Source organism: Neoarius graeffei, chromosome 9 (assembly GCF_027579695.1).
Source record: "Neoarius graeffei isolate fNeoGra1 chromosome 9, fNeoGra1.pri, whole genome shotgun sequence".
Classification (NCBI taxonomy): Eukaryota; Metazoa; Chordata; class Actinopteri; order Siluriformes; family Ariidae; genus Neoarius; species Neoarius graeffei.
This window is the reverse complement of record NC_083577.1, coordinates 65104289-65128337: the sequence shown is the minus strand read 5'-3', so window position 1 is coordinate 65128337 and position 24049 is coordinate 65104289. Positions and strand designations below refer to the sequence as shown.

At 40.7% G+C, this 24049-nt stretch overlaps 1 protein-coding gene across 1 annotated transcript in view; it reads right to left on the bottom strand.

Annotated features, from left to right (window-relative positions):
* Positions 1–516: 516 nt before the first annotated feature.
* tanc1b (tetratricopeptide repeat, ankyrin repeat and coiled-coil containing 1b) overlaps positions 517–24049 on the bottom strand; it is a 362831-nt gene continuing 339298 nt past the window's right edge. The window contains exons 19-26 of the mRNA XM_060930092.1: positions 16506–16639; positions 13020–13143; positions 12533–12708; positions 12035–12167; positions 7680–7771; positions 6737–6883; positions 3270–3370; positions 517–3047 (exon numbers count right to left, since the gene is read on the bottom strand). Coding sequence (XP_060786075.1) covers positions 1697–3047; positions 3270–3370; positions 6737–6883; positions 7680–7771; positions 12035–12167; positions 12533–12708; positions 13020–13143; positions 16506–16639 — 2258 coding nt within the window. The 3' untranslated portion in view covers positions 517–1696. The remainder of the gene's footprint in view (positions 3048–3269; positions 3371–6736; positions 6884–7679; positions 7772–12034; positions 12168–12532; positions 12709–13019; positions 13144–16505; positions 16640–24049) is intronic.

Sequence of the window (24049 nt, the reverse complement as noted above, 5' to 3'; positions counted from 1 at the left end):
CTTGGCTTCAAAATATCTTGCTTTTCCCCCATAGAAAGCTCTCTGGTTTTCATGTTTATCCTTTTTAACACACAGTCCGCACAGGTGAAACTCAATCCAAGAGCAGACATTCAGAGCTACTGTATTCCTTTTCAAACATTCAGTGCACACCTGGGCACCAAGAAACATCTGTCAGACCCATATTCCAATATTTTTGACCACTTGGCAAATGGGTTTGTTCAAACAAACAGTCTCGTGTTCCAAGTTGTTAAACACATAATTTAGATGTAAATATCAGGGAAAGCTGAAATTTTGTTCTGTTGTCTCAGCTTTTGATCTCAAACCCAAATGGCTTCAGTGTATAGCAAAAACAAAATATTAGCTTTACCTTTCCAATACTTACAGAGGGGCCTGTACATGGACAAATCGCTCCCCTCCCAACCCCCCACCACCACCACCATTTTAATTTAGAAAATGGTAGTAAGTAAATTAACTGTTGCTAAATCTTAGGCTGAACAGAATGATGGTGATGCAGGGTGACTGTTTATCAGTGACATTTATTTCCTGTTGAATAATGGGAGTTATGCATCTTTACAGCATGTAATTAAAGAATAATACATTTCACATGACTGAAACATGGCAACAATTGCAAATAAAATACTTATTAAAATAGAATTTCCTGCCCCCAAGCCTAATATCTCTCATTTTATACTGCATTTCCTCTTTATTAAAAATGGCAACTGTCACATACACTTCAACCCAGGCCAACTCCATAGAGCTTCTTATTGAAATATTTTAGCAGCTGTGCAAAAATAACTATATAAAATATATTGCTTTTACAATTACCAAGCCATAGGTGCTGTAAATAAATTATCTCAGACAGCAAAATGACAAGCACATAGAAGGACAGAAGTTGAACTTTTAACATTATTGGGCAAATTTATGTGGCGTACAAACCGGGGTCTATTTTCAATAACCTCAAACATCTCAGCTAAAAATGTGCATAAAATAACACGAACTTAACACGTACAATTTTCCAATGAGTCAAATACAATGACAGATGTACATAAAACAAAGGGTTTGAAAAACAAGTATTATTTACAAAGCTAAAAGACGTTTGTCGGATCTAATCCTAGAGTAGAGTGTGGTGGTTCCTGGACCTGTAACACACCTAGCTTCAATCCGATTAGCTGAAAGAGGAGCGTTGGAGCATGATAAACTGCTATTCTCACACAGGTTCAAAGATGCACTGCACTAGTGGTTAAAGCGTCTACTCATTATTGACCTCTTCTATTCTTTTTTCAGTAATTAATCTCCACGTTTTATTCATTATGTTTCAGCACCAGTGACATAATGTCAATACATAACCCTATTGTGTGTATTATGAGCACTTGACAGATTTGCAATAATGGTTTGTAAAGTGCTGTGTGGGTTTACATGTGTCCCTTTGCAGTGGTTTGTTTCCAGTGTGGCTGAAGTATGATATGACAGCAGCCCGTTAACACATACTTTTGGCCTTACAGGATATTAAAAAAAAAAAAAAGTACAAAAAAAAAATATCTGTGAAGTAAAACTTGAATAGGATTTAGTTGTAAGGCCTAATACAGTGTAAAAAAATCCCTTTATTTAATGTTGATATTTGCGTGTGAGAGTGTGATGGGAGAATAAATGAAAGAGCGAGGAGCAAATGGACTTCTACTGGTATTATGAATGGGCTTTATACGTTGGATTCAATAAAGGATCGCTTTGGTTTCATTGAAGCTACATGAATGGCAGGATTATCTCGGCTTAAGCTGGGATGTTTGGGCTTGTTGTCCGTGTAGGAATGCGCCATGGCCACTGCCGGCTTGAGCTCTTTGTAAGAGGTGGCGGCCTGACAGAACTTGTCACTGAATGGTGTACAGTGCAGACTGCCATTGTGCAGACTTCCTAAAGCAACACCCTGAGAGGAGGATTTAAGCTGCTCAGGGTAAGTGCTGCCCGGTTTGGCAAAGGCGAGCTCACTGTTCACTCCTGCTGAGGACATGCTGTGGCTGTCTGAATGACACTGCCAGGCGCGGGACACTGGTTGCTGGCCCTGCTGATGGTGGTGCTGCTGAAAGCGGGCTGTTTTGTCCATAATGCCCATGAAAGGACGGGGTTTATACTCTTGGTTGGCAGGCTTGCTTTTGTCCACGCTGGTTTTGGTGCGAACATCTGGCCCATGCGTCTTGCCACTGTCTGACAGGCTGCTGCTAGATGCCAGGCTGCTGGTGGAGCTTGACACTCTCATGCTACCTGGCTGAGATCCAGAGCCTGATCCTGCTCCCTGAACGGACTCCCTCAGCTCCTGTCCCTGAGCTCCATGTCCTGATGACAGAGCCAGGCCCTCTAAGGAGCTCACTGAGTGGGCCAAGAGTCTGTCTGGAGCCCTGCTTGAGCTACAAGATACAAATGCCTCTGTCAGCAGGACCCCTTCATTGTCATTGTGAGCTGTAGCAGAAAGAGGATACCTGTCCGCTTCACTAGGGGGCGACAGAGGGCTGATGTCGATGCCTGGCCCTGCTTTCAGCATGTGGCGGCTAGGGACTGGGCTGGAGGAGCCATGGTTCTGCGATGGGGTCTTATTGCCTGCTGGGCACGTGGAGCTCAGATGCTGGTTGGTTTTGACAATTTGAGCTTGTTTAGTGGGCTGGAGAATCAGGCTCTTGTGTGTTAGAGGTTCTCGCTGTTGCCGCTGGCTCTGCCGATGAGGAGGAGGAGAATTTAACTCTGGCAGTGTCCGGTTAAACGAGTAGAAGCTTTGGGACCAGGCTTCAGATCTTGTGTCCATCTTGGAGGATGACTCATCTTCATGAAGCTCCCTACTTAAGCTATTTTCTGTTACGTCTTCCTCTTCCTCCCCCTCTTCATGCTCATGGTCAGAGTCCTGGGATACAGTGGACTGGCTCACCACTCCCTGTTTATTTTGTGTACGCTGCATTTGTTTACACTCCTCCTCTACTCGGGCCAGGAGACGGCGAATCTCGCGATTATTTGGGCAGAGCTTGGCTGCTTCATGTAGGTCAGCTAATGCTGCAGTAAACTGCCTATAAGCAGAAGTGACAGGAAATGTTGAGAGAGATTTAAAGCATGCAAGGAGTACAAGTAATAGGAAAACAACAAAAACCTGAACTTGCAAGAAGAGTGCCATCATGATTAACTTAGGTTATATATGAGAGAGAGAGAGAGAGAGAGAGAGAGAGAGAGAGAGAGAGAGAGAGAGAGAGTCTAGGCTGTATTTATAGCCACAAACCATTGGCTTCTTTTACCTGCTGCTCCTCTTGGCTCGAGCTCGAGCATAGTATGCTTCATAAGACTTGGGCTTCAGCTCCAATGCCTTTGTGGCAAATTCCTCAGCCAGGCCAAAGTCCTGCATGAAAGACAGAGCACAGGAGCTTCAAATAAAATTATAAATAAAAAAGCTATAAATAAAATTTACTTGATCAACAACTTATTGTTGATGGTGAGAACACGCAATTTGGCAAGAAATAATAATAAAAAAAAGCACTTAAGTGCAAAGTACAGTAATGTGTGACAAAAATATAAAAAGTTCTGGCTTTTTTTCTGTTCTGGTTTTGCTTTTCACATTCCAAAATAGATGCAAGCACTAAGAGCCAGACACTTGCTGATTGGTTTATATTAAAGACTGGTAATGTTTAACAGTCCAATGGACAGACACTTTTTCACACCAGTATTTTGATTTTACAACCCCAATTCCAAAAAAGTTGGGATGCTGTGTAAACTGTAAATAAAAACAATGTGATAATTTGCAAATCATGGAAACCCTATATTTCATTGCAAATAGTTGAAAGGCAACATATAAAATATTGAAACTGAGAAATTTTGTTTTTTGAAAGATATATGCTCATTTTGAATTTGATGTCAGCAACACGTTTCAAAAAAGTTGGGAAGGGGCATGTTTACAACTGTGTTGCATCAGCTCTACTTTTAACAACACTTAGTAAATGCTTGGGAACTGAGGAGGCCAATTGCTGCAGTTTTGAAAGAGAAATGCTGTCCCATTCTTACCTGAAATACAATTTTAATTGCTCAACAGTTTGGGGTCTCCTTTGTCATATTTTGCGCTTCATAACGTACCAAATGTTTTCAATGGGAGACAGGTCTGGACTGCAGGCAGGCCAGTTTAACACCTTGACTCTTTTACTATGGAGCCATGCAGTTTTAATATGTGCAGAAAGCGGTCTGTCTTGCTGAAAGAAGGAAGGCCTTCCCTGAAAAAGATTTTGTCTGGATGGCAGCATATTGCTCTGAAACGTGTATATATCATTCAGCATTAATGATGCCTTCCCAGATGTACAAGCTACCCATGTCATGTGCACTAATGCACCCTCAGCCATCACAGAGGCTGACTTTTGAACTGTGCACTGATAAGCCGGATGGTCCCTCTCCTCTTCAGCCTGGAGGACGTGGTGTCCATGATTTCCAAAAAGAATTTCTACTTTTGATTCGTCAGACCTCGGGACAATTTTCCTCTTCGCCTCAGTCCATTGTAAAAGAGCTCGGGCCCAGAGAAGGTGCCGGTGTTTCTGGATATTGTTTATATCTGGTTTTAACTTGCATTTGTGCATGCAGTAATTAACTGTTTATACAGACAATGGTTTTCTGAAGTGTTCCTGAGCCCATGCAGTGATTTCCACGACAGACACGTGTCCGCTTTTAATGCAGTGTCTCCTGAGGGCCTGAAGATCACAGACATCCAATGTCAGTTTTCAGCCTTGTCTCTTGCATACAGATCAGGTTTTGGAATTCATTTTAACAAAAAAGAGAAAGTGTTTCCTGAAATTTGCCTTTGATTTTGGTCACAAATTTTCATTTCAATGTATCTACAAATGTATAATCAGATTTTCATTGTACATCCCTGATTCCCAAAAAGTTGGGACGAAGTACAAATTGTAAATAAAAACAGAATGCAATAATTTACAAATCTCAAAAACTGATATTGTATTCACAATAGAACATAAACAACACATCAAATGTCAAAAGTGAGACATTTTGAAATTTCATGCCAAATGTTGGCTCATTTGAAATTTCATGACAGCAACACATCTCAAAAAAGTTGGGACAGGGGCAATAAGAGGCTGGAAAAGTTAAAGGTACAAAAAAGGAACAGCTGGAGGACCAAACTGCAACTCATTAGGTCAATTGGCAATAGGTCATTAACATGACTGGGTATAAAAAGAGCATCTTGGAGTGGCAGCGGCTCTCAGAAGTAAAGATGGGAAGAGGATCACCAATCCCCCTAATTCTGTGCCGACAAATAGTGGAGCAATATCAGAAAGGAGTTCGACAGTGTAAAACTGCAAAGAGTTTGAACATATCATCATCTACAGTGCATAAGATCATCAAAAGATTCAGAGAATCTGGAAGAATCTCTGTGTGTAAGGGTCAAGGTCGGAAAACCATACTGGGTGCCCGTGATCTTCGGGCCCTTAGACGGCACTGCATCACATACAGGCATGCTTCTGTATTGGAAATCACAAAACGGGCTCAGGAATATTTCCAGAGAACATTATCTGTGAACACAAATCACCGTGCCATCCGCCGTTGCCAGCTAAAACTCTATAGTTCAAAGAAGAAGCCGTATCTAAACGTGATCCAGAAGCACAGACGTCTTCTCTGGGCCAAGGCTCATTTAAAATGGACTGTGGCAAAGTGGAAAACTGTTCTGTGGTCAGACGAATCAAAATTTGAAGTTCTTTATGGAAATCAGGGACGCCGTGTCATTCAGACTAAAGAGGAGAAGGACGACCCAAGTTGTTATCAGCGCTCAGTTCAGAAGCCTGCATCTCTGATGGTATGGGGTTGCATTAGTGCGGGTGGCATGGGCAGCTTACACATCTGGAAAGACACCATCAATGCTGAAAGGTATATCCAGGTTCTAGAGCAACATATGCTCCCATCCACACGACAGCTCTTTCACGGAAGACCGTGCATTTTCCAACATGACAATGCCAAACCACATACTGCATCAATTACAGCATCATGGCTGCGTAGAAGAAGGGTCCGGGTACTGAACTGGCCAGCCTGCAGTCCAGATCTTTCACCCATAGAAAACATTTGGCGCATCATAAAACGAAAGATACAACAAAAAAGACCTAAGACAGTTGAGCAACTAGAATCCTACATTAGACAAGAATGGGTTAACATTCCTATCCCTAAACTTGAGCAACTTGTCTCCTCAGTCCCCAGACGTTTACAGACTGTTGTAAAGAGAAAAGGGGATGTCTCACAGTGGTAAACATGGCCTCGTCCCAACTTTTTTGAGATGTGTTGTCATAAAATTTAAAATCACCTAATTTTTCTCTTTAAATGATACATTTTCTCAGTTTAAACATTTGATATGTCATCTATGTTCTATTCTGAATAAAATATGGAATTTTGAAACTTCCACATCATTGCATTCCGTTTTTATTTACAATTTGTACTTTGTCCCAACTTTTTTGGAATCGGGGTTGTACGTATGTGAAACTGTAAGGGTGAAGAACAATTGTTTAAGTATCCCAGAAGCACAGAGTTCTGTTGTACAATAACTATGTGCTTTGTGATTATACAACACGTTGTATCCTACCAAGCAGAGCTTTTTTTTTCCCTTTCAACAATAATAAGCTTCTCAAAATCTAAAATAGGAGTACAGATACATTGATACTTACATTAGTTTTCCTTCGGCATCGTGAGAGGTTGAGTTACATTAGATGCTTACATTATTGATACTTACATTAGTTTTCCTTCGGCATCGTGAGAGGTTGAGGAAGAGAGAGACTCGCAGCTCTCTAAATGCCTTCAGCTCTTCACCAAAGCCTTCTCTGGGAAACTTCCTCAGTGCATATTGATACCTCTGAGCTGCCTCCTTCATTTTCCCTCTCTGAGAGAGTGAGAGAGCATGAGTGAGAGAGCAAGAGTGAGAGAGCAAGAGAACGAGCAAGCGAGCAGTGGGTGAGTGGTTGGATAAAAATGGAAAAGAAGAAGAAGAAAAAAAAGGGAATGGGTAGCCATGGGAGGAATAGAAAGAGCAGGAAGAGCAATCAGATACTCATCAGTCATTCTGAGCAGCTCACACACTCACTGTACATCAATCAGTGGATTCAGAATTGTTCCTTCTCGCTCTCTGACACAAAACTCAATCTCTTAAATGTCACACAGCAATAAATGTACCACACATACACACGCTTCATTTTCTTTTCATTTTATTCCAATCATCCTCTGTTCTTATTAAATGATTCTTATCATACATTTTTCAAACCAGACTTTCATGGATTAGAGGGCAAGCCTTGATACGTTAATTGAAGATAATAAATTGTCGTTTTCATTTTAATAAGTGCTTCAAGAGATAAGAGTACGAGTGCAGATCTGGCACTAAAACGTTGAATTTTCTCTGTATTAGAGTTCAAAATTTCTTCAGAAGGCGTTTATGATACAACTAAGCACCTGAAGGTTTCACGAGTTTTCTACTTTATGGTTGACATGGAAGAGAAATAACTTTCAAAGGACTTTGCAGAAACACTAGCCAGTTAACTGAATAACAACAGTAATGCACCCATAGTGATTTTTTTTTTCATACTGCCATACTGATTTCATATAACTGATATAGCCATACATCTCCAGGTGCTCCCTGAGCCTTATCATCACTCTTGGCCTGGATTATTAATTTATGCCCTTACCTTGTAGAGCAGGTTGCCCTCTTCCATGAGTTTCTGTAGTAGAATGATGAGGATGTCTGGTTTTGACGTGGCCATAGCCCACGCTGCATTACCTACGTTACACAAGGAGGGAGAGAAACAGGTCGCTTACCTAAACCTCCAAGGACAAAATAGATGAGAAACTTTACTCTGTATAAGTATCACAGTGAAGTTACCTAAAGACTGTACCTGTTCGATCATAAGGAGACGTTCTGTAGCCTTATGACAGTTTTATTGAAAGCAGTTTAGAGAGAGAAAAACAGTGAAACAGGGTAGAAGTGAAAACACAAGCAAAGACAGAAATTCCTTACTTAGTGCAACATGGAGAGAGTTAATGGTGATCATAGGTTTTGGGTTGAAAAATCATAGTCAACTGCAGAATTATTGAAAGTGTGTATATAAAAGTGGTCTCTTAACTTTATCAATAGCTGTACACACACAAGCCATAACACTAAAACCACCTGCCTGATATTGTGTACAGTATGTCCCCTTTGTGCCACCAACAGCTCTGACCCATTGAGGCATGGACTTCACAAGACCTCTGAAGGTGTACTGTGCTATCTGGCACCAAAACATTAGCAGTAGATTCTTTAAGTCCTGTAAGTTGCGAGCTGGGGCCTCCGTGGATCAGACTTGTTTACCCAGCACATCTCACAGATGTTTGATCAGATGGAGATCTAGAGAATTTGGAGGCCAAATAGACACCTTGAACTTTTTGTCATGCTCCTCAAACCATTCCTGAACAAGTTTTGCAGTGTGGCAGGGCGCATCATCCTGCTGAAAGAGGCCACAGCCATTAGGGAATCCTGTTGCCTTGAAGGGGTGTGTTTGGTCTGCAACAATGTTTAGGGAGGTGGTACGTGTCTACCGTAAGTAACATCCACATGAATGCCAGGACCCAACGTTTCCCAGTAGAACATTACCCACAGCATCAACCTGCCTCCGCTGGCTTGCCTTCATTCTATAGCGCATCCTTCTGCCATTGCTTCCTTAGGTAAGTGTTGCATGCGCACACACGCATCCAGCCATCCATATGATGTAAAAGAAAATGTGATTCATCAGACCAGGACAGCTTCTTCCATTGATCCAGTTCTGATGCTCGTGTCCATTGTAGGTGCTTTTGACAGTAGACAGGGGTCAGCGTGGGCACTCTGGCTGGTCTGCGGCAACACAGCCCCATACGCAGCAAGCTGCCATGCACTGTGTTCTGACACCTTTCTATCACAGCCAGTGTTCACTTTTTCAGCAGTTTGTGCTACAGTAGCTCTTCTGTGGGATTGGACCAGATGGGCAAGCCTTCGCTCCCCATGCGCAGTGATCCTTGGATACCCATGAACCTGTCGTCAGTGCCCTGCTTGTCCTTCCTTGGATCACTTTTTTGCAGGTACTAATCACTGCATACTAGGAACACCCGACAAGATTTGCTGTTTTGGAGATACTCAGACCCAGTCATCTGGCCATCACGATTTGGCCCTTGTCAAAGTCGCTCAGATTCTTACAATTGCCCATTTTTCCTGCTTCTGGACACATCCTTTTCAAGAACTGACTGTTCACTTGCTGCCTAATATATCCCACCCCTTGACGGGTGCCATTGTAATGAGATAAGCAATGTTACTCACTTCACCAGTCAGTGGTTTTAAATGTTACGGCTGTTCGGTTGGGGTGTGTGTATACACATGCACACACCAGCTCATATATACATATACCCTAAATTTCCAATTTATTAATAACTCCATGGTCATTTCAGCTTTAGATTTAATAAAGGGAACTGTAAGTACAATTGCTGACTGTAGTGCATCTGATTTGTCAGACACCCACAAACCTGTCCATCAGTGGAAAGCTATCCACTGGTTTACAGATATTTGTTATTTGCATGGTGGACTATTCTCAACCCAACATGGCGAATTTAAAAACCCAGCACCACTAGTCAGCACAAGTGATTGCAAAGAAATGTGAAGAAAAACAGAAAATGGCTCCCTGTCACACCCTGTGTGTATCTGAATGCCAGGCTCCATCTGTGCGAGGAGGTAGTTTATTACCATATTATCTTATTTATTGTCATTTATATACTGAGGTTTATGAGGGCGGAGTGCGTGAATGGGAGTCATAAATCGGTTATTGTAACGCTGGTATTCTGATGGCGTGTCGGAATAGATCCCATGCTGCTGAACACAATGGCTGTGAGATTGCTGTTAATGGTCACTGTTGCTTGTGAGTGCGGAGTGCGTGCGTGCGAGAGCGTGAGTACATCTGTGCGGGAGAGAGGGGAGAGAGGGGGGAGAGAGAGAGAGAGAGAGAGAGAGAGAGAGAGAAAGAAAACAAGCAAGCTCTTACCATATTACCATATTTGTGGGAATTTATTCATAAGCTACATATTTTTCCTCAGTGACAATAATACATGAGCTACAGAATTCAGAACTATATGCAGGCTTTATGTCTGTCAATATATTTGTCTTTTGTCACGTATGTTTATCATACACCAGTTCTGTATTTTTTAATATGTAAATCAAACATATTTGGAATATGATCTCTCTCTCTCTCATAATAAATATATATATATATATATATATATATATACACACATATATATATATATATATATATATATATATATATATATATATACAGTATATATATATATATATATATATATATATATATATATATATATATATACACACACACACATATATATATATACACATATATATATATATACAGTATATATATATATATATATATATATATATATATATATATATATATATATATACACAGTATATATATATATATATATATATATATATATATATTTTTTTTTTTTTTTTTTTTTGGGGGGGGGGAATATTCAGAATCATGTAAACTACAATCCAACAGATTCTCCTTAAGCCCACTGCACACCTTCCCGATTGGCTTACGATTTTGTCGGGCCGATTAAATCGCTTGCGAATCGTAAACGTGTGTGGGGGCACCTCGTAGCCAATTTCATCGGTTCTCGGTTGAGATCAAACCGGTCTTGATATTTTCGGACACAATCTCCTCGTACGCAACATGATCGGTAGTGTGTGTGTTGTTACTACGATCTCACCGGTTATGCTAACTTTAAACAGCCAACTAGAGTGCCAGGATTGATCACACGTGGACTGTAGACCGGGAAGCACAACTTGTGTCACTTTGGGAAGCGTCCACCTGTCTTTTATGACATTAGTTCACCTGATTACAGCAAACGGGAAAAGAGGAACGAGGCTATGGCTGTAATCATGTCAGCTTTGAAAATGCCTGGTCAAGTATTATAGCATTGTCAGTGGTACAGAAATCGCTTGTCTGGAATCCCGGAACAAGTTGAATTTTAAGAACGACTGAACAAATTAGAATCAATTCTTATTATTGATTTGTCTAGTTGGGATTATTATCTTGGGATCTTATCTTATTTTGATTCAAAATTCAATACTTCTCTCTCTTGGTGCGTTCATGTGCTATGGGAATTATGGTAAATACCAAACGCCGACATGGAAAGCACACATGAACGCCCCCTCTTGTGGTATTTTCCACCGGGCAACTCGTAGAAAATTTTGATACACGAGTTGCCGAGATGAGATGAACTTTAACCTTTTCAACATGGCGGCGAGCGGTACAAGACTAGCTTATGAACCAAGAAAGAAGTGGTTTTCACCTACGGAAAGCTGACTCTCACCTTTTAAACGAGTCATGTTATGTATATTATATTATTATAATATGTATATTATAGCCGAATACAAAATATTCTGTGGCTGTCCAAAGAACGCCAACAATGATCTAGATACTGGCTACTCTCATTGTGGCTACAGCCAAATTTCCAAAAACTGCGTGGCATTCAATGTGTTAAGAAAATCTCTACTTGTCATGATCAGGAAATATTCAGCATTATTTACCTTTTGACTTTTGATAACTCATATTCCTGCTGCAGCTGATGAACAAAGCAATCTATAATTGTTTTAGCCGAATAACAGGCCTGATTCTGAATCTGGTCCACCATCTTTAATTTGTCAACAACAACACACTGGTAAATACCACTTCCCAACTGGAAAATATCATCTTCCCAGAGCACATGAACGCAGCATCTCTCTCAGTACTATATATATATATAGTACTATCACGTGATATCTTGAACACGTGACCATCTATTCAGACTGAACATGTACGATGTCTCACAAATGTGTGCGGGGAATTTTGAACCGATCAAATAGGGCCCGTATACTCGTAACCGACTGCCCAACACACTAAGCCCCGAAGAAATCGGGAAGGTGTGCAATGGGCTTTAAATGGTTGAGTGTGTTTTATTATCTGTTTAAACTCACCTAGTTTGGCCCCTTTCTTGAGTAAAGTGACCACCACTGAAGTGTTTCTGCAGCCTATAGCCCGATCGAGTGGCCGCATGCCACTATAGTCCACATGCTCAATCACAGCTCCTCTCTCCACCAGATAATGTACCTACACACACAACCGCAGGAATCATGGTCTTATTAACGTAGGAGCAAACTTCCTTGATCCGACCACCTTATTTCACAAGCATAAACTATCAACAGGAACTATAAATAGTTTTCTACTCAGGAACTATTTACTGAATCTCTCATTCTTTGTGTCTTCAGATGACCAATTCACATGATTAAAAAAAAAAAAAAACAGACCAAAAATCTCTCGTACCATAATCGAGAAAATTACAGAGTTTAGTAATATTTTACTCACGACATGCAAGAGTTGCAAGTTGTACTTTGTGCTAACTAATGTAAAACAAGTCAGATTGTGTCTTACTCAACAGGTCTAAATAATAGGCTTCTTTGTTTCAAACAACTCACAATCTCTGCGTCTCCATAGAAAGCAGCCAGATCGAGAGGAGTGCGTCCGTTTTTGTCTGAGTGGTCTATAACTGCACCCTTCTCCACCAGGAACTGGACCACATTCTTATGTCCTTTCAGGCATGCCCAGCTGAGAGGCGTTAACCCCTCCTTATCCACCGATGTTAAAGATGCCCCTGGAAATTATATTACCTTTAAAGCAGCAGCAACAACCGCAGCCTACGATTTAGGACTGTGATTAAAAGGACATTACACAGTGTAAATTCAAAGATACTGATTTACTTAAGGTAACTGAAGTTAAAGTCAATAAATCTGTAAAAATAAGAATCTACACACCACCATTAGTATGCATTGTTCTGCAATTATTGCATATTTCATGTGATTATTTATTTTTTTCAATGAAGCAGCAAAACAACAAAAACAAAAAGCCTAGCTCCTCTGTAACACCTGAACTTTAAAACTCCTAGTGGTAGGTTAGGTCATTCACCTTTAGAGATGAGGAACTCCACAGTGTTGAGATGACCCTCGCACGCTGCTACCATCAGTAATGTGCGACCCTGCTTATCACTCCCATTCACATCTGCACCATGTTGCAACAACACATCTGCAACCTAACACACAGATATAAAGGAAGTGGTATTAGAATGGGTGGTCTATATACACTTTTGCCAAGTTATACCAAACTTGCTATGATGGCTACACTTAAAGGAACAGTCCACCGTACTTCCATAATGAAATACCGTATGTTCTTCTCTGAATTGAGACGAGCTGATCCGTACCTCTCCGAGCTTTGTGCGACCTCCCAGTCAGTCAGACGCGCTGTCACTCCTGTTAGCAATGTAGCTAGGCTCAGCATGGCCAATGGTATTTTTTGGGGCTGTAGTTAGATGCGACCAAACTCTTCCGCGTTTTTCCTGTTTACATAGGTTTATATGACCAGTGACATGAAACAAAGTTCAGTTACACAAATTGAAACGTGGCGATTTTCTATGCTATGGAAAGTCCGCACTATAATGACAGGCATACTAACACCTTCTGCGCGCTTCGACAGCGCATTGATACCTTCACTCGGAGTTGTACCATTTTTTTTTTTTTAGACAGGGCGGACGGACCAGGGCATTCGCCCGCCTGGCCGTGCCCGACGAGGAGCGCTCTCGGCCGGCTTGGGAGGCAGACGGCAGCCCCTCCTGGAAGTGTGGTTTTACCATGGGCCTCATGCGGAAAAATGACAAAGTCCCAATTTTACCATGGGGCTCGAGTTGTACCATTTTTTTTTAGACAGGGTGGACGGACCAGGGCATTCGCCCGCCTGGCCGTGCCCGAAGAGGAGTGAAGGTATCAATGCGCTGTTGAAGCGCGCAGAAGGTGTTAGTACGCCTGTCATTATAGTGCGGACTTTCCATAGCATAGAAAATCGCCACGTTTCAATTTGTGTAACTGAACTTTGTTTCATGTCACTGGTCATATAAACCTATGTAAACAGGAAAAACGCGGAAGAGTTTGGTCGCATCTAACTACAGCCCCAAAAAATACCATTGGCCATGCTGAGCCTAGCTACATTGCTAACAGGAGTAACAGCGCGTCTGACTGACTGGGAGGTCGCGCAAAGCTCGGAGAGGTATGGATCAGCTTGTCTCAATTCAGAGAAGAACATATTTCATTATGGAAGTACGGTGGACTGTTCCTTTAAAGCCTCAAGGAACATAAATTCTCATCCAACTTGTAGTGTTGAATTTATAGTTAAATAAACAGCAGCAACAGGTGGGTGCTTAGCAGTTACTATACTCTAGTGCATCTCAAATAATTAGAATATTGTGAAAAAGTTAATTTTTTTTCATAATTTAATTCAAAAAAAGTAAATTCATCACATGTAAAGTGAAACATTTCAAGACTCTTTAGTTTTAATTTTGATTATTATGGCTTATAGCTCATGAAAATTAGAAATCCAGTATCTCAGATTATTAGAATATTATTTAAAAAAAACAATCAAAAATTATTTACAATACAGAAATGTCCAACTTCTGAAAAACATGTTCATTTATACACTCAATACTTGGTTGGGGCTCCTTTACCACGAATTACTGCGTCAATGCGGCATGGCATGGAGATGATCAGTCTGTGGCACTGCCGAAGTGTTACTGAAGTCCAGGTTGCTTTGACAGTGACCTTCATCTCATCTGTATTTTTCGGTCAGGTGTTTCTCATCTTCCTCTTGACAATACCCCATAGATTCTTTATGGGGTTCAGGTCAGGCAAGTTGGCTGGCCAATCAAACACAGTAATATCATGATTAGCAAACCATTTGGTAGTAGTTTTGGCACTGTGGGCAGGTGCTAAGCCCTGCTGGAAAAGGAAATCGGCATCTCCATAAAGCTTGTCAGCAGATGGAAGCAAGGTGTGCGCTAAAATCTCCTGGTAGACGGCTGAATTGACTTTGGACTTGATAAAACACAGTGGACCAACACCAGCAGATGACATGGTACCCCAACTCATCACAGACTGTGGGAACTTCACACTGGACGTCAAACACCTTGGATTCTGTGCCTCTCCACTCTTCCTCCAGGCTCTAGGACCTTGATTTCCAAATGAAATCCAAAATTTTTTGCTTGAAAAGGGGACTTTGGACCACTGAGCAATAGTCAAGTTCTTTCTCTCCTTAGCCCAGGTATGACACTTCTGAAGCTGGCTCTGGTTCAGGAGTGGCCTGATATTAGGAATGTGACAGTTGTAGCCCCTTTCCTGAAGGCGTCTATGCGTGGTGGCTCTTGATGCACCGACACCATCCTCAGGCCACTCCTTGTGAAGCTCTCCCAAGTTCTTGAATCAACTTTTCTTGACGATCCTCTCAAGGCAGTGGTCATCCCTGTTGCTTGTGCACCTTTTCCAGCCAGCCTTTTCAGCAATGACCTTCTGTGGCATACCCTCCTTGTGGAGGGTGTCGATGATCATCTTCTGGACAACTATCAAGTCAGCAGTCTTGATTGTGGTTGCGTGTACTGAACTAGGCCAAGAGATGAACGTATTTATCCTGTTTTACTCAAACTCTCAATGAAATATACTCATATTTTGAGATTTTTTTTTTTACGCCGTAGGCCATAATTATTACAATTAAAATAGAAAAATGCTTGAAACATTTTCGTTTACATGTAATGAGTCTAGAATATATTAAATTTTCAATTTCTTAAATAACTGATGGAAAACATTGAACTTCTTCACGATATTCTAATTGTTTGAGATGCCCTAGTAGTTACTGCTAATAACCTTTCTTTCTTTGGCATTAGATTACTCGTATACAAATTTCATTAATATTTTTCATTAACATACATGTAAATGGTATTTAGCCATTGAGCTGCTAATTCATTCAGCTATTCACTTGTGCTACACAATCTCCCTTTTGGCAAACAAACTATAGATTATATAGTGCTATTATGCATTTTCTTTGTTCACCAGTCTGTTTTAAGGAGATAGCATTTACAGTGCTAGGCATTTACTTTTACCTGTGGGGGGAAAATAGGGAACACAGAATGTTTGAAAAAGCTACACTGGTGATATAACTAAATTACTTTCCAGATTCCCTGCGGTCTTCTAACTGCCACGGTCTAGTATTGCCAGATGCAGTAAACAAAGCATTTCTTCAGGAAGACAATAACAAGATTAAACCAGAAATAATTCATTCAAAATTACATAGTGCATTTGATAGAAGTCGATAATATGAAATGTAATGCAGTGATAAAATGGTGAGGACTTCTCTTTGTCCCTTCACCCCCCACCCCACCCACCCACCCACACTTTTTCTATTATGTTTCCATCTTATTTTCATTCGGTCTTTCCTAATGCAACAGCCTCACAATTATTAGTATTTCTCTTAGTAATATTCTGAATGACTGATTAAATAAGAGAACGCATGCTCAATGTCTCAGACTTAAAAAGCCCAACAGGCCTTTTTGTATGTGCAAATGTGTGCATGTCTCACCTGCCAGTGACCCTGTCTCACTGCACAAAAGAGTGCACACATTCCTCTTCTGTTCACCTGCTGAACCTGTGCCCTCTGCTCCAACAGGTATCTACAGACATCCATCTTCCCTCGGCCTGCTGCTGCTGTCAGAGCTGCAAAAACCAAATATATATATGTATACTGTAGGCGCTGTTCAAATAAAGGGAAATCCCTGTACAATCCAAGTAAAAAAGTGACTACCTTACACCCAAAAGCAACAAATAAACAGTCAATAAGCAGTGCTGGTAAATTTTCAAGGGTCAAAATTTACTAAAATATGTTGAGTCCGGGGGCATCGTGGCTCAGGTGGATAAAGCGCCATACCATAAATCCGGGGACCCGGGTTTGATTCCGACCTGAGGTCATTTCCCGATCCCTCCCCATCTCTCTCTCTCCCACTCATTTCCTGTCTCTACACTGTCCTATCCAATAAAGGTGAAAAAAAAAGCCCCAAAAAATCTCTTTAAAAAAAAAAAAAAATATATATATATATATATATATATATATATATATATATATATATATATATATATATATATATGTCGAGTCCTTATTTAAAGCATTAACCAGAGGGCTAATTCTGCTTTAACTATTTAAAAAATTGGCATGCGCTTATTGAACTTGTTCCAACTGTCTACAGTGGTGCTTGAAAGTTTGTGAACCCTTTAGAATTTTCTATATTTCTGCATAAATATGACCTAAAACATCATCAGATTTTCACACAAGTCCTAAAAGCAGATAAAGAGAACCCAGTTAAACAAATGAGACAAAAATATTATACTTGGTCATTTATTTATTGAGGAAAATGATCCAATATTACATATCTGTGAGTGGCAAAAGTATGTGAACCTCTAGGATTAGCAGTTAATTTGAAGGTGAAATTAGAGTCAGGTGTTTTCAAATCAATGGGATGACAATCAGGTGTGAGTGGGCACCCTGTTTTATTTAAAGAACAGGGATCTACTGGTATCAAAGTCTGATCTTCACAACACACGTTTGTGGAAGCGTATCATGGCAGGAACAAAGGAGATTTCTGCAGTGTTGTGCCAGTTCACACCTTTTCTGAACTAGTTCAAGTTCAGTTCATACATGCTCAAAGTGAACAGTTCACGTTCAAAGTTCACAATTTTAATTCTGAACTAGTTCAAAGTTCAGTTCATTTTACTTTTTGGTGAAATCTCATCTCATCTCATTATCTCTAGCCGCTTTATCCTTCTACAGGGTCGCAGGCAAGCTGGAGCCTATCCCAGCTGACTACGGGCGAAAGGCGGGGTACACCCTGGACAAGTCGCCAGGTCATCACAGGGCTGACACATAGACACAGACAACCATTCACACTCACATTCACACCTACGCTCAATTTAGAGTCACCAGTTAACCTAACCTGCATGTCTTTGGACTGTGGGGGAAACCGGAGCACCCTTTGGTGAAATATGAAAATAAAAAAAATTTTCAGACCACGAGCTAGAAAATCACTATACGTTCTCTGAAACTGTTCACTGTAGACATTTGCTCATGACACTGCAATTGTGGGTTTCTTACCAGGTGATGAAACATGCAACAGTACAGACAAGGTAGACCAGTTCTATACTTAGTGCAATGAAATATACCAGCATTTAATTAAAGAAGTAAATAATATATAGTTTAATATATACATATATATTAATTATTTGATATACATTATATAATGTGTGTATGAAATGAGCAAAACTCTTGAATGAAGGCAAAACTGTTACAAGATGCTCAAAGGCACAAAAAACTTTATTTTTAAGGAAACTGCATATCTTTATGGTTGATAGAGTGATTTTAAGATGTAACTGTAAGATAACTTAATGCAACTTAATGCAACTTTAGGTAACTAGGTTAACTTTAGGTAACTTTCAAACAGTATTTGGTGACCATTTCTATTCAGTGTTGGGGACGTGGTCTATCTGTTCAAAACAGGAACATGGTTACACTGGTACAAACTGAAAACTGACCCACACACACACACAGCATGCGTACAGTATCCATGAACTAAAATGACCCCCTACAATGTATACTACCTACTGTACTACTGTATAATAACCACCATGTCCCTAGTTATAGCTTAGAACTGCATTTATATATTAGCTCAAATTTCTCACTCTCGTCATTGGTCTCTCACACACTCCTTCTCTCGCTCCAGCCCATTCTCCTCCTCGCTCTCACCGTTGCCTGCTACGCCTACCCCGCCCTGCTGCAATTCATCATGGGTAACGTAGTGCGGAAGCCAGTATGTTATTCAACTATTCTCGGCCGGACACTACGTTCCCCGCAATGCATTGCGCACACAATGTCAAAGCCATTTCTGTCTGGTGTGACACATGATTTGAGCGGCACCGGCTGCGAGAATACAGGAGGGGGAGACTTTCTCTCGTTGCGTTTCAAAAGAGAAAACAAATGCCACTCGAGTTATCAAGGGAAAACAAATTCCAACGTTCATTTACAGTGATGTCTGCCGTTCATGACACATAATGTGAACAAATTCACGTTCAAGTTCTTTATTAAAACATGTGTTGCGTTCAGTTCAAAGTTCATGAAAAAATGAGCGTGTTCAGTGAACGCGTTCTTTTGAACTCGTTCACGCACATCACTGGATTTCTGAGCACCTCAGAAAAAGCGTTGTTGATGCTCATCAGGCTGGAAAAGGTTACAAAACCATCTCTAAAGAGTTTGGGCTCCACCAATCCACAGTCAGACAGATTGTGTACAAATGGAGGAAATTCAAGGCCATTGTTACCCTCCCCAGGAGTGGTCGACCAACAAAGATCACTCCAAGAGCAAGGCGTGTAATAGTGAGTGAGGTCACAAAGGACCCCAGGGCAATTTCTAAGCGACTGAAGGCCTCTCTCACATTGACTAATGTTAATGAGTCCACCATCAGGAGAACACTGAACAACAATGGTATGCATGGCAGGGTTGCAAGGAGAAAGCCACCACTTTCCAAAAAGAACATTGCTGCTCGTCTGCAGTTTGCTGAAGATCACGTGGACAAGCCAGAAGGCTATTGGAAAGATGTTACTGGACCAAAATAGAACTTTTTTGGTTTAAATGAGAAGCATTATGTTTGGAGAAAGGAAAACACTGCATTCCAGCATAAGAACCTTATCCCATCTGTGAAACATGGTGGTGGTAGTATCATGGTTTGGGCCTGTTTTGCTGCATCTGGGCCAGGACGGCTTGCCATCACTGATGGAACAATGAATTCTGAATTATACCAGCGAATTCTAAAGGAAAATGTCAGGACATCTGTCCATGAACTGAATCTCAAGAGAGGTGGGTCATGCAGCAAGACAACGACCCTTAGCACACAAGTCATTCTACCAAAGAATGGTTAAAGAAGAATAAAGTGAATGTTTTGGAATGGCCAAGTCAAAGTCCTGACCTCAATCCAATCGAAATGTTGTGGAAGGACCTGAAGCGAGCAGTTCATGTGAGGAAACCCACCAACATCCCAGAGTTGAAACTGTTCTGTACGGAGGAATGGGCTAAAATTCCTCCAAGCTGGTGTGCAGGACTGATCAACAGTTACCGGAAACGTTTAGTTACAGTTATTGCTGCACAAGGGGGTCACACCAGATACTGAAAGCAAAGGTTCACATACTTTTGCCACTCACAGATATGTAATATTGGATCATTTTCCTCAATAAATAAATGACCAAGTATAATATTTTTGTTTCATTTGTTTAACTGGGTTCTTTTTATCTACTTTTAGGACTTGTGTGAAAATCTGATGTTGTTTTAGGGCATATTTATGCAGAAATATAGAAAATTCTAAAGGGTTCACAAACTTTCAAGCACCACTGTAGAAACTCATCATCAGGCTAATAGTTATGAGAGACTAAAGAGTTAACTGAGGCGAGATTTTTCTCTCTGTGTCTGAGAGTGGAGCTGTCTGGAACACTCAGGCTTGCTATGAAACTCCATGTGCCTGTGACACAGAATGTTGGATGTGATTGGGTTCTCTAGGATACAGCCACTAAGGCAACAGATACAGCAGGGTTCAGACATCATGCCAAACCTGGGAATGACACTTATTTTCTCAGGAGGCAGCTGTCATGTCACGTAGGATTCATTCTTTGTCATGTATTTTTTTTCTTTTTTAAATGAAAATCACAACCCCTGTTTTATTGGGGTCAGCCTTCAATCTTTATAAGGTACTACAAGAACAGCGCCTGTGAGTCAGTTATGAAAAAAGTACAACAAATGATAATTATGATGTTCAGTCTTTCACTGAAGACAACTATATATATTATATGAAACATTTGGCACTCATACAGGGTTAGTCAAAATTATGACGACACTCATGGATTATTTTTCTCCTGCAGATAGACGTACGCCATGGGTGACAGATTAAACGGTACTGTTGCTTGCTGGTTTGTGTGTGTTGAACACGATGGTGAACAGGTTGAGACCGTCCTGTAAATCATCTTGCACATATGATGTATGTTCTGTGAATAAATGGTTTCTACCATTTAAGTGTTAACATCATTTTGACTAACCCTGTATAAATGACTTGTGCCTGTCACAACCATACAGTCGGAGGAAAATGTTTGTACACCCTTTGGAATTTTTTACATTTCTGCCTAAATTGGTCATAAAACATCATCTGAACTCTCCAGCAATCTTAAGAATGAACAGTGTCTGCTTGAACTAAAACCACCCAAACATTTGCGTTTTATCATATTTTTACTGACCATAAGATGGAATTATTCACAGGACAGGGAGGCATAAGTAAGTACACCCTTTGATTTAGTAGCTGGTTGACCCTCCTCTGGCTGCAATAACTTCAACCAGACGTTTCCTGTAGTTGCAGACTAGACGGGCACAACGATCAGGAGAAATCTTGCACCATTCCTCTTTGCAAAACTGTTGCAATTCAGCAAGATTCCTGGGATGCCTGGAATGGATGGCTTTCTTGAGGTCATGCCACAACATCTCGATTGGATTGAGGTCAGGGCTTTGACTGGGCCATTCCAAAACGTGAATTTTGTTCTGAAACCATTCTAATGTCGACCTGCTTCTGTGTTTAGGGTCATTGTCCTGTTGCAGGACCCATCCTCTCTTGAGTTTCAACTTTTTGACAGATTGCCTCAGGTTTTTCTGCAAAATATCTTGATATACTTGAGAATTCATTTTCCCATTGATTATAGCCAGTTGTCCAGGCCCAGAGGCAGCAAAGCACCCCCACACCATGATGCTACCGCCGCCATACTTGACGGTGGGGATGAGGTTTTGCTGATGGTGTGCTGTACCGACTTTCCTCCACACATGATGTGGTGTGTTCCCCCCAAACAATTCAACTTTGGTTTCATCAGACCACAATATGTTTTTCCAGTGGCGCTGAGGAGCATCCAAATGCTTTTTCGCGAACTCCAAACGAGCAGAAATGTTCTTTCTGGACAGCAATGGCTTCCTCCGTGGCCTTCTCCCATGAATCCCATTCTTGTTCAGTGTCTTTCTTATAGTAGATGTGGCCACAGAGATGTCTGCATGTTTCAGTGATTTCCTCAAGTCTTCAGCGGACACTCTTGGATTCTTTTTTACCCCATTGATGATGACTCGCAGTGCCTTTGGAGTGATCTTCGCAGGGCGGCCACTCCTTGGCAGAGTAACAACCGTTCCAAATTGTCTCCATTTATACACAGTTTTTCTAATTGTAGACACATGAACACCAAGGGTCTTAGAGATGGTTTTGTAACCCTTTTTAGCTTTAACAAATCAATTATTTTGTGTCTTAAGTCTTCAGACAGCTCCTTTGAGCGAGGCATGATGCACAGAACGTGCCTCTCATCAAAACACACCTTTTAACTGGTTTTCCAGTGGGGTGGGTAGCTTACGACACACCTCAGTGATTGGACATCAGGTTGGCTCACACCTGAGTCAAATTGTTTAATCATCTAATTAGTCTAATTAGCTCTTGGATGAGCCTTAGCTAAGGGTGTACTTACTTATGCCTCCCTATCCTGTCAATATTTCCATCTTATGGCCAATAAAAATATGATAACGTAATTGTTTGAGTGGTTTTAGTTCAAGCAGACACTGTTTGTTCATTCTTAAGCTTGCTGGAGAGTTCAGGCGATGTTTTATGACCAATTTAGACAGAAATGTAAAAAATTCCAAAGGGTGTACAAACATTTTCCTCCGACTGTATTCTACAAGTGATTTTATAGTTATCTACTTAGAACTGCTATTGGAGATCCCAAACTAGGCCATGCTGAAAGCTTAGCTTCAAAGTGGTCTAATTGTAATGTCCAAAAGAACAGCTCTTGCTCTATACAGTTTTATCCATCAGAACTTCTGAATGGAACAAAATGAAGAGCAAAAATGTGTCACCAACTCCGAAAAAGGTTAAGTGATGCTGTGACAAAGATGGAAATCAATGTGTGGGCAAATGATAACAGATCTTTCTGCCAGTGTGAGTCAGTCCAGCAAATCCATCAAAAACCTTAGGAGTGCTGGTAGAGTCAGCGTCTCTCTCTCTCTCTCTCTCTCTCTCTCTCTCTCTCTCTCTCTCTCTCATCTCTGCAGGCCTAGGTCTTTTCAAGTGCATCACTCTGAAGTACACCATTTAACCAGAAGTCTCAAGTGATTGATTGCATCATTTCATATCATAGTCCCCCACAGCATGAACATATGACCCTTTCATGTTAAAACTACCCTGTGTCTACTCTATCACTTGTACATCTCTTTCTAACTTAACTCAGCATGGAACAGGAAATGATGTATGCTGGTAAACCCTGTACGCTACAAAATCACAGCCTAACGCCTAACTAATGACACGTCGAGCATAAACGCCATGATATTATTTTATGTCCTATGAAAAAGAGGGGTGGGGGGTTTATAGTACAAAAATAAGTCAGGATTAAGTTACAGTAGACAAAAACATCATCAATGATGCATGACATTTCTTTCAATGACTACAGAAGATAAAGCCATTTTCAATCTCTTCAAATGAGTCATGTACTCCGTGATAAGTGCAAAACAGCTTTGTTGAGATTAATCCACAACATACATTTTCAGCATATCAGAGCAAACAGAGAAACTATAAACAATTTGCGGCAATAATCTTATTTATACAGATTTTCATTCCATCTGGCATTCAGTTTATGCTTATGAGACATGTGTATACTGTGGCTGTCTAATTTTGTATTTGTGTGGGGGGAATATTACTGGAGAACAATGATATATTTGTGTTTGTGGTGCTAACACCATTACAATTCAAATATCTTTAAAAAAAATACACCAAATAAACACTTTTGCTGCTAATGTGACATTCAGTAAGGCCCTCTAAAACAAACCAAGTGGCGAGCATATGCTGTTGGACTGAACTGCTGACTTGGTGTCTGTTTCTAGGATATGACCAATTCCCCAATGCTTCAGTAATAGAGCATTACAGACATATTTTGACCTAGACGGACTGATGTGCCAAAAATTGCCATTGCACTCATACAATTAATCAATTAGGCTCTGGTCTGCATCGCACAGATAAACATACTAGA